General features: G+C 39.3%; 2 protein-coding genes across 3 annotated transcripts; both read left to right on the top strand.

Annotated features, from left to right (window-relative positions):
• Nucleotides 1-6,503: 6,503 nt before the first annotated feature.
• Nucleotides 6,504-13,338, top strand: CHR8 (chromatin remodeling 8). Of its 2 annotated transcripts, none has more exons than XM_048103197.2 (8): nt 6,504-6,708; nt 7,043-7,148; nt 7,702-8,250; nt 8,359-8,764; nt 8,993-9,851; nt 10,238-10,847; nt 11,109-11,567; nt 12,122-13,338. In XM_048103197.2, the coding sequence occupies exons 2-8, from the start codon at nt 7,056-7,058 to the stop codon at nt 12,800-12,802; spliced, it is 3,657 nt and encodes a 1,218-aa protein (XP_047959154.2). In that variant the 5' UTR covers nt 6,504-6,708; nt 7,043-7,055; the 3' UTR covers nt 12,803-13,338. The 2 variants fall into 2 exon arrangements, with proteins under 2 accessions (XP_047959154.2, XP_047959155.2); XM_048103198.2 differs by having other exon boundaries at nt 8,359-8,761.
• A 365-nt stretch (nt 13,339-13,703) lies between these two features.
• Nucleotides 13,704-14,914, top strand: NOP10 (nucleolar RNA-binding Nop10p family protein). Its single transcript, XM_048102737.2, has 3 exons — nt 13,704-13,859; nt 13,950-13,992; nt 14,645-14,914. The coding sequence occupies exons 1-3, from the start codon at nt 13,806-13,808 to the stop codon at nt 14,740-14,742; spliced, it is 195 nt and encodes a 64-aa protein (XP_047958694.1). The 5' UTR covers nt 13,704-13,805; the 3' UTR covers nt 14,743-14,914.
• The last annotated feature ends 1,852 nt before the right edge of the window (nt 14,915-16,766 follow it).

Here is a 16,766-nt window from a genome sequence, read left to right on the forward strand (position 1 = left end):
TTTTATGGACTTCAAGAGGTGATTAGATTGAAGGATTTACATGATGTTTTGGCAATTTCTAAAAGATATATCTAGTACAATCGAATAAAAAGGAACCGAGACTATAAAATATGTATGCATGATTGATATACTAACATGGTATGATTAGTTGAATTAATGTCACACATGCTATATTGGAAATTATTATCTTCAAAAATACGTAATTGAATATAATTAATGCAACATTTTTAAACATTATATATTATTAATTAACTATCAAGATAACATGATCGAAAAATTACTTTAACGATCAATAGCAGAAGGCGATTAGGAAATAAATAAAAGACTTTCTTGAATTTTCTTCTTTGATGTAGTGGCACAACTCCAACTCCAGTAATTCGTTTCTCTCTTTTCCTCGTTTATATGTTCTATGTGTGATATGATAGGATCACACACTTATATTTATAGGCAAGAGAGGACAAACCCTAATATAAACAATTATTACCATTTCCATCAAATTGTCAAAGTAATTATTTAATTAGGATATTTCTTTTTTACCGAGTAATACCAAAATCAAATCAAATAATTTATCACAATAATTTGATTTGATTTTGTTAGTCGATGATAAATTCCTAGCAATCATAACCTTATATATATTCTTAGACTAAATCAATGCTAATTAGGAAACGTCCTATTCAAATAAATATATTCAATCAATAGCTAATTAATTAGAGAAAAAATTATACTATAAACAAAGTTAATATTTATATTAAAAAAACCAATTCTATTTAAGATTTCATCGCATGTCACACAGGCCCGAGAAAAGGATTCTATGAGACTATAAACGTGAGACATAAACCTTACATGCTAAATATGTAAGCATGATCTCGACAGTCGACACTACTCTTGGCATGACTGGTTATAACACATACCATGCACACCAAATCCTCAGTGCAGTTATGCTGAATATCATTCAGCCTAAAAACTACACTCAGCTATCATAAAAATCAATAATATAGTATACAATTAGTACCTTATAACTATCAAAATGGATATCGGGTATTGGATACCCAATATCCGAACCCGAAATATCGGGTAATTGAATATCCGATATTCGATTTTTTGGGTTTCGGGATTGGGATCGGGTATAGGATTTTTGAATTATCGGATATCGGATAACTCGATACTCGATTGAGTATACCCAAATTACCCGAATTTTTTTAACAAAAAATAAAATTTAATAAATTATGTATTTATTCTATTATTTAAAAAAATAAATAATTAAATCTAGTCCCGAAATCTTTCACTCTTAAGTCATATTTAGGGTCAATATATAAATTGTAATATTTATTATTGATGAATGATTGATGCTATAACTCATCACCCATAAATTAGAACTTAGTTGTCTTTCAAACTTAGACAAATAATGCTCACAAATCAATCATGATCTTATGACTGATGAACTGTTACTCACAAATATGTCATGATATATCAAATACTCCCTCCGTCCCACTTTAGGAGTCCCGGTTGAGTTGGACACATGTTTTAAGAAAAAAGTGTTTGAGTGTGTAATAAATAAATATTGTAGTGGATGTTGGGACCCACTTTTAACACTTTTTTATTAGCTGTAGTGGATGTTGGGACCCACTTTTAACACTTTGTAGACATTTTTTATTAATTTATCGCAACCGAAACTCCTAAAGCGGGACGCCCAAAATTGATCAACCGGGACTCCTAAAGCGGGACGGGGGGAGTAATTTAAAGAAAAAATATTTTATAGTAAGCTATAAAAGCAATATAAACTAAAACTGCTTATAGCATCTCCAATAGACGGACTTCCCCGACGCCTTTTCCACAGCCCTTCCCAAAAACACCTCATGCCACGTCATAAGGACTTCCCACCCTCCTGCCACGTCATAAGGACTTCCACTGCACAATCCGCCCTTCCCATCGCCCTTCCTGCGCGGACTTCCCGCAATTAAAAAAGTTCACAAATATTCAATTTACGTTACGGAGTTAAAATTTCGACATGAATACGGACGGAGAAAATGCAACAACTTCATTAAAAAAAACATACATAATTATATATAAAAAAATTACAATTCAAACAAAAGAAAATAAAAATATCAACGTCCACCCCTCCGCGTCCAAAGCTCTTCTATGATATCGTTCAACGAGCCGTATATATAGAGTTTTTTTATATATATAAAAAAAAATTAAAATGGCGGGTGTCCGCCCGCCCTTCCCGAGACAGTCACGGCCTTCCCGTGTCTTCACGGGACGTCCGCGTCCTCCTCTCCGTGCCTCAATGGCGCCCTTCTGCGACGGACTTCCCGGAAGCCTCTTAGTTCACAATCTTAATTTCTTAGAGCATCTCCAAGAGGAGAGGTAAATGGAGAGGTAAACTAATATAACTACCATATTTACCTTTTTTTCATGAAAAATCATTCTCCAAGGGGAGAGGTTTATGAGATGGTATTATACCTTTTCCCATTTTGAAGAGGTATCTTTACCTCTCCGTCAATGAAGAGGTAAAATCTTATTACTACCATATTTACCTACTTTTCATGAAAAACCCTTCTCCAAGGGAAAGACATTTGAGAAGGTATTATACTTTATATTTTTTAATGCATTTTGTACTATTATTTTATTTTAAAAAAATAGTTTACCTTTCTATATACCTTTTCCCTTTGGAGTGTGTTACTTTTAAGAAGAGTATATTTCACTTTTTAAAAAGGTAAATACATAATATACCTTTTCTATATACCTTCTCCCCTTGGAGATTCCAAGGCTCTTAGAGCATCATCAGTGGCAGCCGTCCGCCGGGCGTCGGACCGGCGTGCCCGACGTCCGCGGTGGACGTCCACTATTGGGAGAGGAGGGGCGACGGACGAACGTCCCATGCGGACACGGGAGTTCCGCGGCGATCGAACGACGTCCGTGGCGAAGGCGGCGGGACGTCCGCCGCTGTGGCATGTGGACGTCCGATAAATTATATATATATTTTTTTAATTCAAACTCTATATATACGGCTCGTTCAACTTCATTTCATTCGCACCACTTGTGTTAACAAGTTTCTATCTCTCTCTATATTCATTTCTTCTGGCGAAATATGTCGCATTACGATAGTGATTCCCCCGTCACGAGCAAGTCACAAACGCATAATATTTCCTCCCCGTGTATTCCATCTCGATTTGGGGGAAATGCCAACGGAAGTGCACCGATGTCCGGGATGATGCCCGGAATGTCGATGATGATGATGCAGCAACCCCAAATGGGGGGGATGATGCCTGGGTATTACAATATGCCCGGGATGATGCCCAGGTACTACAATATGCCTGGGATGATGACGAACCAAATGCAACAAATGCCCCAAATGCAACAGGTGCCGGAGATGATGCCCCAAATGCAACCGGGGGGGGTGATGCCCCGGCTGCAACAGGGAACCACTGCCGTTGCGGGAGGGAGCAGGCAGGGTGTCCCTCAACCACACGGGGACAATGCCTATCGTCCCTATATGGATTTATTGAGCAATGATTCTCCCATCCGTACTTTGCTAAAGACTCGTACTGCCCTGGAGACTCAGTTCCCGGACTCCGAGTTGTTCTCTTTTGATGATTTGGGGATCTCTCCGCGGAATACGCCAGCCACGCAGCTAGCAGCGCCACCGGTGAGGACCCGGAGGCCGATGAAGAGCAAGGCCACTACTTCGCGTGCGGCGACCGATAGTGGGGCGGAGGAGGTAGGCGGCAGGAGAAAGAGGACCATCTGGAAGATTGAGGAGTGCGTAGCGCTGGCAAAGGCATGGATCAGTGTAGTCGATGATCCATACGTCTCGGCCAACCAGGTCATCGACAGAATGTGGTACCGCATTAGTCAAAGCTACCTCGAATGAAAACCGGCCAACGGGAAGGCTCACGATGCAGAGCAGTGTCGGAAACAGTGGGAGCGGCTGAGGAAACAACTCAGCCGATTTGTCGGCCTCTACCAAAAGAACCTCCGGTTAGCAACCAGCGGCATGACCTCCGAAGATGTGAAGCTTCTGTCTCACCAACAGTTTCCCGACAGTGAGAAGGGGTCTGGAGAGTTTAAATATTGGGATGTTTATCTTGAGGTGGAGAATTCCCCCAAGTTTATGACGGGTGTTGAAGCTGGGTGGCCGAAGCGGACAAAGATCAACGCCTCTGGCGTGTACAGCAGCAGTGTCGGTTCCCACGAACTCCCTGAAGCCGAGGTAGAGTTACCAACACCTCGATCGTCTTCCCGCCGCCGTCGCCCGATTGGGCAAAAGGCCGCGACGCGGATGACTAGGGGAAGTTCCAGCGCCTCGCAAGAGGTCCACTCGGAAGCTCCTTCGCAGATCACTCCCTAGCTGAGCAATCTCGTCGAACTGCAAATGACGCAGTTCATGATCGAAACAACAGAGAAGTGGCATGTAGCGACGGATCCCATGTACAAACGGATGTTGAAGGATGAGATCGACACAATGAGGAGAAATCTGAGGCTGCCACCTCTGCCCGATTTTGATAGCACCACCGACGACGAGGAGGACGGGGAGGACGAGACTGATGACGGGGAATGAGACGGGGGCGCATTTGTCGAAGCTTGGGGTAGTTTTTTTTTTGTTGGTTAAGTTTTTGTTTTTTAAAATAATTATGTACTTTTAAAAAAAATAAAGTAGTTGCATTTTCTCCGTATTCGTGCCGAAATTTTAATACCGTACATTGTTTATTAATTTCGTAAATTGTTAATTTGGTGAATTTGTGAATTTTTTTTATTGCGGGTGTTGGTTTCTGGATTTACAAGAGATAAAAGTCGGGCGTAATACAACCCAAAAGAAGGAATACAAAAGAACAAACTGAAACGAAATTACAATGGAAAAATCGAAATAATAAAACCGTAAAAGGAATTTAGCCGAGTCGAGGAGGCCTCTTTCCACAAGACGAAATACCCCCGGTAGTGCTCTTCGGATTGGCGTTTCGTCCCCAAAGATAAAACGGCAACGTCTCTGGTGAAGCAGCACCGCTATTAGCAGAGCTCCGGCGAACTGGATGGAGGAGAGGGCAGAGTTTTCGACAGAAAAACAATGCATAGAGAGGAGTGAGTGTATGATGCAGAGTGCTATGAGGATTCTAGTTTCTGGTGTGTAGAATGCTAGAATGACTAGCCTATTTATAGGCTCAGTCCACTGCAGGGGTCAATACAATCTTGATGGCTGTCATCAATGCTAGAAGCTTCTAGATTCGATCATGACGTGGACTATCACGTGTCAGCCACGTTGGCTTACCGCGTCATACTGACGAGGTGTCACCCCGCTTGGCTCGCTGACGTGGAAACGGTGGTGGTCTAAAAAGAACTAGACCACTAGCCTTGGGTCGAGCCCAAGCACCAAGCCCACGACCAGGCCCAAAGAACAGCCCAAAGACCAATTGCCAAGATCCAAGGACAAGGGCACGGGCTCGAGGCTCGCGGTGGGGCGGGCGACGCGCGCGTGCGCGCGCGTGTGGGCTTTTACAACCCATCTTAGTCCACTATAATTATTACATGTAGTAATCCTTCTTATTAAATACTCCCTCCGTCCCAGATTAAGAGTCACTTTTTGCCATAAAGTCCGTCCCAGTTTAAGAGTCACTTTTAGAATTTTCCATATTTGGTCATACAATTTTACCCCATTCTTCATCAAAATTACATCAAAATGCCATTATCTACATTAAAATAAACCAAAACAAAAATCAAAAGGGACCCACCTTCAACCAACTCTACCATTTCACTTCATTTATTACACACTCCACCATCTCACTTCATTTATTACACACTCCAACTCTTTCTTAAAACTCGAGCCATAACAATAAGTGACTCCAAATGTGGGACGGAGGAAGTACTAGTTTAATAAGATTGTAACTTCTAATGTGGGATAATTAACCCTCTTAGTTATTCCCTAGAATTCTCTCATAGCTCATTAAGTTTGCAATTTTGCACAACTTTAATCCATTATTTCTCACTCACCGGGAATCGGATTTGAGAAAATGAATATACCACAGTCATCTACTCCGAACGTAGATCGACGCTATATCATTTAATTTCACAAAATTAAATGTCTCGTTGAAAGTATAATTGGTCAAAGTCCATTGACCGGCATAGATTCCAACAGCGGGGAGTTCGCACGAGAAGGCTATGGGATGTCCGCCACTGTGCAGGGAAGACTATGAGAAGTCCTTATGACGTGGCAGTGCTGGGAAGGCTATGAGAATTTCTTATGACGTAACGGGAGGTGTTTTTGTGAAGTCTGTCGGAAAGACTATGGGAAGTCCGTACCACTGGAGATGATCTTAGTAAGAGTTTGTATTCAGTATTCTATAGATCGAAACTATAAATTACGTAAAATAAAAGGGGAAAAGTATTTGGCGGTTGACATCGCGCCACGTGGTCCCCATATCTGACGAGCGATGCTTCGGCCAGGTCAACAGTTTGCTTCTGAAAATCAGAGGTATAAAATCCCAAAATATAAGAAAATTAAAAATTCGTATCTCTTTTTTCTTTACCGCGGGGATCGATCTTCAACGAAGCCAAGAAGCTTAGCCGCCTCAGCGTAGTCGATAACAACAATATTGCGATCATCCACTTTTCAATGATTTTCTCCAAATTTTGAGTAGTTGTTCGTTTGCTAGAATTTATTCGAGAAATTTGCAGGTGAAAGGTCTGGAGAATTTTCTTCTTTGGAGATTGATAGTGCGTGAGAGCAATTTCCTCATTTAATTTTATGTTTCTTCGGTCAGCTGTAGCGAGTGGTATGAGATTATTAGAAAATTGGAGTGAATAGCGTTCTAATTCGTGGGCATTCGAGCATCAAATATCAATTGTCATACATGTTACTGTTTTATGCATTTGTAGTTTGGTTGAGTGAATTGCTTGTTGTTTGCTTCAGAGACTCTCGACTAATATTAGCAGCATTTTTTGGTTGGAATTTTAATTAATTCTTACTTGCACAATGGCTAATTTGTCAAGTGCAAATACAGTATCAGTTTTCATGTTGCTGAATAGTGAACAAATCATGTGATTGCAGGTGACGCAGTTCAATGGAAGAAGAGGAAGAAGACAGGATTTTACTGAGCACTTTAGGCGTCACGTCGGCCAATCCTGTAGATATTGAGCGTGACCTCATAGAGAAGGTTGTATTCGTGTATCATATGCTATTTTCTCATCTAAAATGGCTATCTTTTCCAGTTGTGTGCTAACCATGATGCCAATGTATTTGTCTTTGCAAATGTTGCCTGTTGTGTGCCCCAATTATGGTATTTGAAGGTATTCATGATAGAATACTAATTTTATTACAATGGCGATTGCTTTGAAATTCCTTTTATCTCAAGAGATATAGGGGGTTGATGTAGTAAATTTGTTTGCTGGTCCTTCTACTCCCATATCCACATTGCTGTAGTATTTGCTACTATGCTTCACTACTGGAGACATTTTGTACCTTTTATCAAGTTATGCAGAATTTTGTTGTCATTATTAAGCCAAGAACCTTGCATGACAGCAAGCTCACATCCAAAACTGAACTACTGTGAAATTTCTGAAAGTCAATGGAAATTATATATTTGCAGTGCCCCAAATTTATGTATGAAGTGGGGCACTTTGTTTGTACATTTCGCTAAATTGTATACATACACTAGTACACACATGAAATATCTTTACTTTGAATTGATGAAATATTTGTGTGGATAGGCGAGAGAAGATGCAGGAGACTCTCATAAAGTTGCTGCAGACATTGAGGAACATGACACTGTAAAGAGCAATGGGACCTCATCTCATGGCCATGGTAACTTGGTTAACAAATTGAGGGCAGTTAACCTTGAATTAGATGCTGTTAGATCTGCTGTAGAACAGTTAGAGGACTTCAAGAGAGACAAGGATCAACTTTCGGATGAGGATGACAAGACAGAGCAGGATAATGCAGAAGGGGATACAATTGTTCGTCAGTCATCATCAAGTGTGACCCTTCAGCATGCTCTTGCCACAGATCGATTAGACAGCCTGCTAAAAACGAGGGCTCAGCTTGAGAAAGAGATCTCCGAATCTTTTAAGAGTAACCAAGATGATGACAGGTTGATAAGAAACCTTGTAAAAGAAGTGCCCAAATCTAAGCGAGGATTGAAAGAGGTTGATAATATAAGCCGTAATAAGAACAAGCGGCTTAAAAAAGTTTCAGTAGATGATGACGATGATGATTTTGAAGCCATTCTGAATGCAACATCTGCGGGGTTTGTGGAGACTGTGAGTGAATTTCTTTATGTTCTTCTTGATTTTGGTCAAGTATACCACCTGAAGTGTATCTAGATATTATCCTTAAAGTTAGCTAATGCATCAATGCTCATGTTATAGGAAAGGGATGAGCTAATTCGGAAAGGAATTTTAACTCCTTTTCACAAGCTTAAAGGATATGAACGTCCTATCCATGAGCCTGGATCATCCAGTATGCACGTAGCATCTGAGGATCCAATGGAATATAATGATCTTGCTTCCTCCAGCATAGCCAGGGCTGTCCAGTCAATTTCGAAGGCCTCAAAAGCACGCCCGGCAACCAAAATGCTTGATCCTGAAGAAGTACCTAAACTTGATGCACCCAGCTTCCCATTTCAAAGACTTCAGACTCCTTTGAAGATCCCTCAGTCCCTCAAAACAGAATCAGACAAGGTCAAAGAAATTACAAGAACGAAAAGAAGGCCTCAACCTGGGAAGAAGTGGAAAAGGTTGATTTCCCGTGAGGAAAAGCTCGAGGAAGAAGGTGGTATGCCAAGGCTGTTCAATGTATTTGTTGGTCTTTGTGTTCGCTGCTCGCATTAGTTGGAAAAACTTTATATGAGATTATATATTAGTTCTAGTCTGTGTCAAGTTCCATTCATTTTTATAATTTATTTTCTCTGAGTTTCCGGTTGTTTGTCTTTGTTATAACGTCTAGTTTTTTCTTCCCCTTCCATGACTAATCTTCTGAGAATTTATTTGCTTACTTATGAAGATTTGAAGACTTCCAGTAACAGAGATGATAACCTTGAAGGTGTAGAAGATGTGGATGATGAGGAATCTTCATTTGTTACGCTTGAGGGGGGATTAAAAATCCCAGAAACAATTTTTAGCAAACTTTTTGACTATCAGAAGGTTGGTGTCCAATGGTTATGGGAACTTCATTGTCAAAGAGCAGGTGGAATAATTGGGGATGAGATGGGCCTTGGTAAAACAATACAGATCTTGGCCTTTCTCGGATCATTGCATTTCAGTGGATTGTACAAACCCAGCATTATTATTTGTCCAGTCACACTCCTACGGCAGTGGAAGCGAGAAGCTAAGAAATGGTACCCAGACTTCCATGTGGAGTTATTACATGATTCTGCACAGGAAACACCCTGTAGAAAAAAGCAACCAAGATCAAGTGACAGTGATAGTGATTCTGATGATTTGAGTGATGGTGATTATGAAGAAAAATCATCGTCAAAAAGCACTAACAAGTGGGATTCTTTGATAAATCGTGTCATGAGATCAGAGTCTGGACTACTGATAACCACGTATGAGCAACTTCGCCTGCAAGGGGATAAATTGCTTGATATTGAATGGGGATATGCAGTTTTAGATGAAGGACATCGAATTCGGAATCCAAATGCTGAGGTTACTCTTGTTTGCAAACAGTTGCAGACTGTTCATCGCGTAATAATGACTGGTGCTCCTATTCAGAACAAGCTATCTGAGTTGTGGTCTTTATTTGATTTTGTGTTCCCTGGGAAGTTGGGTGTCTTGCCAGTGTTTGAGGCAGAGTTTGCGGTTCCCATATCTGTTGGTGGTTATGCCAATGCAACTCCATTACAAGTATCCACTGCCTACAGGTGCTTTCAGCTTTGTAGCATGTTTCTCAAGATTTGTTATAGAATCCAATTGTTGAGCGTGCATGTAACTCTTAAGATTGGTTAGTCAGTATTGTTGTTAGCCTTCTTGAAGTTGCAAGAATTAGATGAGAAGTTATCTGTTTAAGAAATATAAATACTTAAAAGCACAAAAAAAGAGTTTTATTATTGCACCGGAGTCTTAGTACTTGACATTCCATATTTGGTCCTGTCTAAGTAAGCTGTTTTTAATGACCAATCACCTGAGTAAATGAATGGAAAAGAGTATCAGTTTGAAATTAGGCTGCCACAACTGTCATAGTATCTACCTTGGTGTTGGCTTTGTCTCTGCATTTCTCCTCTTTGATGATTGTATATGGTTTTTGCAGATGTGCTGTTGTCCTACGTGACTTAATCTTGCCTTATCTCCTACGCCGAATGAAGGCAGATGTAGATGCTCACCTTACAAAGAAGACTGAACATGTCCTCTTCTGCAGTCTTACTCATGAGCAGAGATCTGTGTATCGTGCTTTTCTTGCTAGCTCGGAAGTTGAACAAATTTTTGATGGAAGCAGAAACTCTTTATATGGAATTGATGTTATGCGTAAAATTTGTAACCATCCCGACCTTCTTGAGAGAGAACATTCTCATGGAAATCCAGATTATGGGAATTTCAAACGCAGTGGAAAAATGAAGGTTGTTGCTGAAGTACTTAATGCATGGAAAGATCAGGGACACCGCGTTCTTCTTTTTGCACAAACAACTCAGATGCTTGACATCATGGAGAATTTTCTTGTTGCCAGTGGCTATATTTATAGGAGAATGGATGGTATGACTCCTGTGAAACAGAGAATGGCCCTGATAGACGAGTTTAACAATACAGATGATGTATTCATTTTCATTTTAACAACCAAGGTTGGTGGTCTGGGAACAAATTTGACTGGTGCTAACAGAGTGATAATCTTTGACCCCGACTGGAATCCCTCAACAGATATGCAGGTATGCATTTGTCTGATCTTAGTTTAGTTTGCATACATTTCTTGAAATAGGGTGCTAAGTTGTTACTTATATTCTTGAATGTTTGTTCCCATAAGTAAACATGGAATGCTTCTATAAAGTTCTTTCATGGGTTTGAGTGGTCGGGTTTCTACTTCAATTTTGATGTGTGTTCCAAGTCTGAATATGAAGAAGTAAATTTGAATTGATTTGGCCAATTGAAATACTTGATACCAACATATAACTTTTTATGGTCTGAATCAGGCTAGAGAACGTGCTTGGCGTATTGGCCAAAAAAAAGATGTAACAGTCTATAGATTGATTACTCGTGGAACCATTGAAGAGAAGGTTTATCAGAGGCAGATATATAAGCATTTCCTGACAAATAAGATATTGAAGAATCCGCAGCAGAGAAGATTTTTTAAAGCCCGTGACATGAAGGATCTTTTCATATTGAATGATGATGGCGATGGTGGCTCTACTGAAACATCTAGCATTTTTAGCCAGATAACTCACAAAGTAAATATTGTTGGAGCTAGCAAAGATAAGCAGGATGAGTCGACTCCCGTGAAACCTAGCACATCCAAAACAGATGCTTTAACAATTGATTTAGAAAACGAGGTAGGTAAAAACATTGGTCAAGACAAAGCCAGTTGCAGTGATGCGAAAGCAGATGAAGAGACAAACTTTTTGCAGACTCTCTTTGATACCCACGGGATTCATGTGAGTTCCTAATTCCTAGCCTCATTTATTTATCTGGTATTTAAATGTCTTCTATAAATATAGTATGACTTGTTGGCCTTAAATAGGAGTATCATAAACAACTTTTTCTGAGAAGAAGGATAACTATAGTGATGGAATACTGTTAGTATTTTAAAGGTAAATTTATTCTGAAGGAAAAAGTTGGTCACAAAACTTTTCAAAGGCAGTTTATGTGATTGATTTTTAGCAAGTACCAACTTCTGCTTCATTTTTGTTTGTTCTCTTTGTGCTACTTTAAAATTCTGGTGCTGAGTCCTTGTAAAAGTGTTACTAGAATATTAATTGTCATGCTAATTTATTAATAAATTGAATGATTCTGTTATATATTGCCATGTTCTCGGCCCTGCCTAGAATAGAAATGATTTCATATTATTACTGTTTATATCTTCATCTGACTATTTAGATATTTTAACATATGTTGCATGATACTTTTAGCTAAAATTAAGCATGTTTCATGAATCAATTTTCGTTGGACTGTTGCCCATTTTTCCCTTCTGATTGGTTGGATTTTCTAGAGCGCTGTAAACCATGATGCAATTATGAATGTAAATGATGAAGAGAAGATGAAGCTTGAGGAGGAGGCCTCAAAGGTAGCCCAAAGAGCCTCGGAAGCATTGCGACAATCACGAATGCTCCGGAACCGAGAAAATATAACCGTTCCAACATGGACTGGAAAATCAGGAGCTGCTGGTGCACCATCATCAGTGAGGAGGAAATTTGGCTCCACAGTTAATTCCCACTTGGTAACTTTGAGGCAATCAGAAGTAGTTTCAAATAATGGTGCCAGCAAGTTAAATAGATTTGCTGCTGGTGCGTCTTCTGGTGAAGCCTTATCTTCCGGAGAGTTGTTAGCTAGGTTAAAAAGAAACCAAGAACAAGCTGTCAGTGATGGTCTTGAACATCAGCTAGCTATTGGTACACCTTCCAATGGAAGAGAACGGTCCGCAGCTAACAGTCATTCTAGATCAGCAAGCAACACTGTAGTACTTCCAGAACTTCTGATTCGTCAAATCTGTTCTTTCATTCAGCGACAAGGTGGGAGCTCAACTTCAGCCACAATAGTGGATCACTTCAAAGACAGGATACCTTCAAAAGATTTGCCTTTGTTCAAGAGTCTTCTCAAGGAGATAGCTTCATTGGAGAAAAACCCTAGTGGATCATATTGGGTTCTGAAGCCAGAATATCACGATCAATGATGTCCACTGAAGCCGTTCTTCTTGGAAATCTTCTTCTGTTTCACGATGGGACACTCATATTTGCTGAACTAACAGGAACACCACCCTCTGGACAACGTTTTTGATGTACAGGGAACATTACTTGGCCTTTTGTCATTCATTGCCACACACCAGGTGGTTAAAGTGAAGTATCTTCACAGTTTTGAGTAAATTTTTTCTGGCTTGGTGGGCGCTGTGATTGTTGGCATGTCGCAGGTTCTCATCTTCTCGTATAAATTCATTTTAAGTTGATTTAAGTGCGTCCGAAGATGGTTTATTGTGGTGCTCAGAGTTTTCATGTGATGAATATCATCATGTCGTGAGCAACGAATGATATTGGAAGTAATCTTCCGACTTACAAATTGTGAATTTATGTGGTGTAGAAAATGGAACTATGAGGGCTATTGTAAGATTAAAATTTTCAAAGTTGAAGGACACCATGAAGGGTGGGGTTAGGGATTTGAGATCTCTCAATATTCATTTGAAATATATATATAAAAAAAAAATCATTTCGCGTATTGTGTCTAAAATGAAAATTTCCATTTTTTATGATCCAACAATTTGTTTGAAAAAAAGAAATCTACTTTTATACGCTGTGGAGATTATTCACGAGCTTCTTTAATTAATATGACACATTTTTAGAAAAATGAAACAATTTTGTAATCAACAAACTAGATTATTTCTGAAATGCGTTGCGACACTATTAGTCCCGAGTAGTTTGAATCATCAATATTTATGAATGTAATGACTAAATGAATTTTTAATTAAACGAATATAAATAGATTTAGCAACAAATTAAAAAAAGAATAACAAGAATGCAAATTGGTTGTACGGACTGCACAAATGGGCCGGTTGGCCCGCTAACCAAATAGGACTGAAATACCTATTTATTGCCAAACCCTTTTGCTAAAGCCGCCAATTTCAAGGGTTGAAGCTGAAGCTCAACATATTTCCCAGATTAAGGTGGTTTTGAGTGTTGGTGAAGATGTATCTCCAATTTTACATCAACGATAACGGTGACAAAGTTTACACCACCAAGGTCTTCCTTTTCCCCCTTCGTTTTCTGTTCAATTTTCTTTTCATTTAATATGTGATTAATCGAATTTTTCTGGCGATTTTCTATGTGCAGAAGGAGTCACCGTTAGGGTTAGCGACAGAATCAGCCCATCCTGGTAAAATTTCCGATTCTGTAATTAATAGTGTGCGCTATTGTATCCTTTCATTCTCCTCATTGAGTTGGTGTGTGAGTAGACGTGGGAGGAGGGGGGTTAAATGAATTAATTTATTTTCTTTGACCATTGTTTTGTGAAATAGCATTGAACCGTGATGTTATTGGTATTGTGATGGAGACAAATTATAGTTGTAGATGATTCAGTGATCAATGACGACAAAGTATTCTATAGCCTGAAACCCCGTCACTGGTATAAGTGCAAGATTATATTTCATGATTGAATATGTACAATGTTTGGATCATGAATTTCAATCTTACAACTTAATCTTAGATGAAAAATCATATCATAATAAGTTATGAAGATAATCATATGATAATGAATTATAGCAATCGAACAACACCTTTTCGTTTTCTTGTGTGTACTATCTACTACTTGTATGCCAGAATCTCTTGGTGGAATTCTGGTTTCATCGTTGTGGACTCTAATTGCCAGCCATTTTACATGTTATTTAACTTGACTTACTGGGTAATCTTGTATTGTGAAAATCAAACTCATAAATTTGAACTGCTATTCGATGTCAGTACATCAGTAAGACTGAATGAAACTTGTTCTGAGTTTTGCGCTTATGTTCTGATTCTTCTCCTGCATGCAGCCCGCTTCTCCCCTGATGATAAATACTCGAGGCAGAGAATTCTTCTGAAGAAGCGCTTTGGTCTGCTTCCAACCCAAGGCCCTCCTCCCAAGTACTGAGTTTGCTAGCGAGATCCATCCCCTGTTGCAGTCTTGCAGATATGGTAAATGCTCAGAAATAGAGTGTGCTGTCTACATGGGCATATATTTGTAGGCTGTAACATTATCATGACTGAATTAATGTTTATCACTCCCTTTTAACAAGTTTATTATTAATACTGTCTTAGTCTTATGATCATGCCTTCTAGTTAGCCCGTTTCCTTTAATATATATCTTCACTGGAATTCTGTTTTAAGCTCTGCTTTGAAGTTTTTTGTGCAAGGAAATTGGGTTTTAGCTTTCACATGCAATACTCGAGCACAACTATAGTTTGTTACAAATGTCTTGTCATCTACTTTCATTATGTTTCAGTATCCCTATTAAAACTTTTATTTAATTTTCTTTGCACGTCGTTTGGTCTTAAATAAAACGTAGATTAATTGAGCTTTAATTCTGAGTGGGTTTTTTTTATAAAATTACATTCAATCTGGACGCGCTTAAATAAAACATAGATTAATCGTTTGTTGCGAACAAACCAATTAATCTTTCTCTGAAACTTTATAAATTTATACTACTATTATTGTCCAGTTTTAACTTTAAAAAGTATTAACAGCCGAATAATACGTCTGTAACGTTGATGGAGTTGTTTATGCGTATCGTTGATGCTTTGGAGCGTCGATATCTATGTTTCCGCTTCAGGCACGATGTGGTTGGCAAACCCGGCCACACCCTTATTTAAAAGTGCACGGCGACAATCAGGCAGTTGGCCTACGGAGGCGCGGCAGACATGTGGGATGAGTACCTCCACATCGGTGAGTCGACAGCCCTGAAATGTCTGAAGTATTTCTGTGAGGGCGTGATAAATATTTTCGGTGAGGAGTACCTTCGAAGCCCCCGAGATTGTCAGAATTTGATGCAGATGCACGGGGAGAAGCATGAGTTCCCCAGGATGTTAGGCAGCATAGATTGTATGCATTGGGAGTGGAAGAACTATTCGACTGCCTGGAAGGGGGTCTACACGACCGGCTACAAGTTAAAGAATCTCACGATGATCCTCGAGGCCGTAGCTGATTACCGGCTGTGGATCTGGCATGCGTATTTTGGTGTAGCCGGGTCGAACGACCTCAACGTCCTGAACTCGTCTCCCTTCTTCAACGAGAAGTGATGGTGATTGTGATTGGGAGAGACAGTGTTGTTGAGCTTGAGGATGGAGGATCGCGTGGGTGAACGTTGTGGCAAAGTTTCTTCAATCGAGCTCGCAATTCGCGCGTCTTCCCCTTGGATGGCCCCTTCGAACTCTCAAACCATATGTCCCAGCTGAAACCCCAACAATACCATCAATTTCTAACTTTCAACTTTTACAATCTCATAATATTGACTTTTATGTTTCAGTCCTCTTATTACTTGCATGCATACTTTTGCTAAACAAACTAAGACTCAATAAAATTGGACCCATTTTAGATAGGACTGAAAAGCGAACGTCATACCTCCAAACTCGTATATTTTTGGACTAATCATAATAGTATAATACTAGTAGATAAATAGAAATAGAAATAGAAATAGCTCATGCTCTTTTACGGGAAAATACTTTTACCTTTTTTTTTAATTCACACTTTTGTTACCTCCATACCTAAATCTATACACCTGTGGCCCATACTTTATATTTTCTTTACTTTTCTTCTTTTTTTCACACAAAAATTAAAAAATAATGTGAAGTATACTCCCTCATCCCGCTGTAAGCTAGGCACTCTTTTGGGCACGAAGTTTAAAAAATTACTATAAGAGTTTAGAGGAGAAAGAGTATGGTATGACAGAAAAAAGTAGAGTGGAGAGAATATAGTAGTTGGTAGAATCAAGTACTATAAAAGTGATTAAATTGTGCCTCTTCTATTGCGGGAAGATACGCAATAATCATACAATAAGATGCGGTGGAATATAGGAGTATTATAAAACCTAGTTATACGTTCCCTTACCATGGAAAATCTTATTTTACTTATTTGTTTCATTACCATGGAAAATCTTGTTTTACTTATTTTAATTTCCAT

This window comes from Salvia hispanica, chromosome 6, assembly GCF_029641045.1.
Source record: "Salvia hispanica isolate PSC_SH4W2 chromosome 6, Shi_PSC_v1, whole genome shotgun sequence".
NCBI classification, from domain to species: domain Eukaryota; kingdom Viridiplantae; phylum Streptophyta; class Magnoliopsida; order Lamiales; family Lamiaceae; genus Salvia; species Salvia hispanica.

Bases quoted from the DNA above. Each gene is read 5' to 3' on its own strand.
- CHR8 (XM_048103197.2), top strand. From the start codon at position 7,056: ATGGAAGAAGAGGAAGAAGACAGGATTTTACTGAGCACTTTAGGCGTC. The intron at 8,251-8,358 runs GTGAGTGAATTT...CTCATGTTATAG, and splicing joins CTGCGGGGTTTGTGGAGACT to GAAAGGGATGAGCTAATTCG. The intron at 10,848-11,108 runs GTATGCATTTGT...GGTCTGAATCAG, and splicing joins ATCCCTCAACAGATATGCAG to GCTAGAGAACGTGCTTGGCG.
- NOP10 (XM_048102737.2), top strand. From the start codon at position 13,806: ATGTATCTCCAATTTTACATCAACGATAACGGTGACAAAGTTTACACC. The intron at 13,860-13,949 runs GTCTTCCTTTTC...TTCTATGTGCAG, and splicing joins ACAAAGTTTACACCACCAAG to AAGGAGTCACCGTTAGGGTT. The intron at 13,993-14,644 runs GTAAAATTTCCG...TCCTGCATGCAG, and splicing joins GACAGAATCAGCCCATCCTG to CCCGCTTCTCCCCTGATGAT.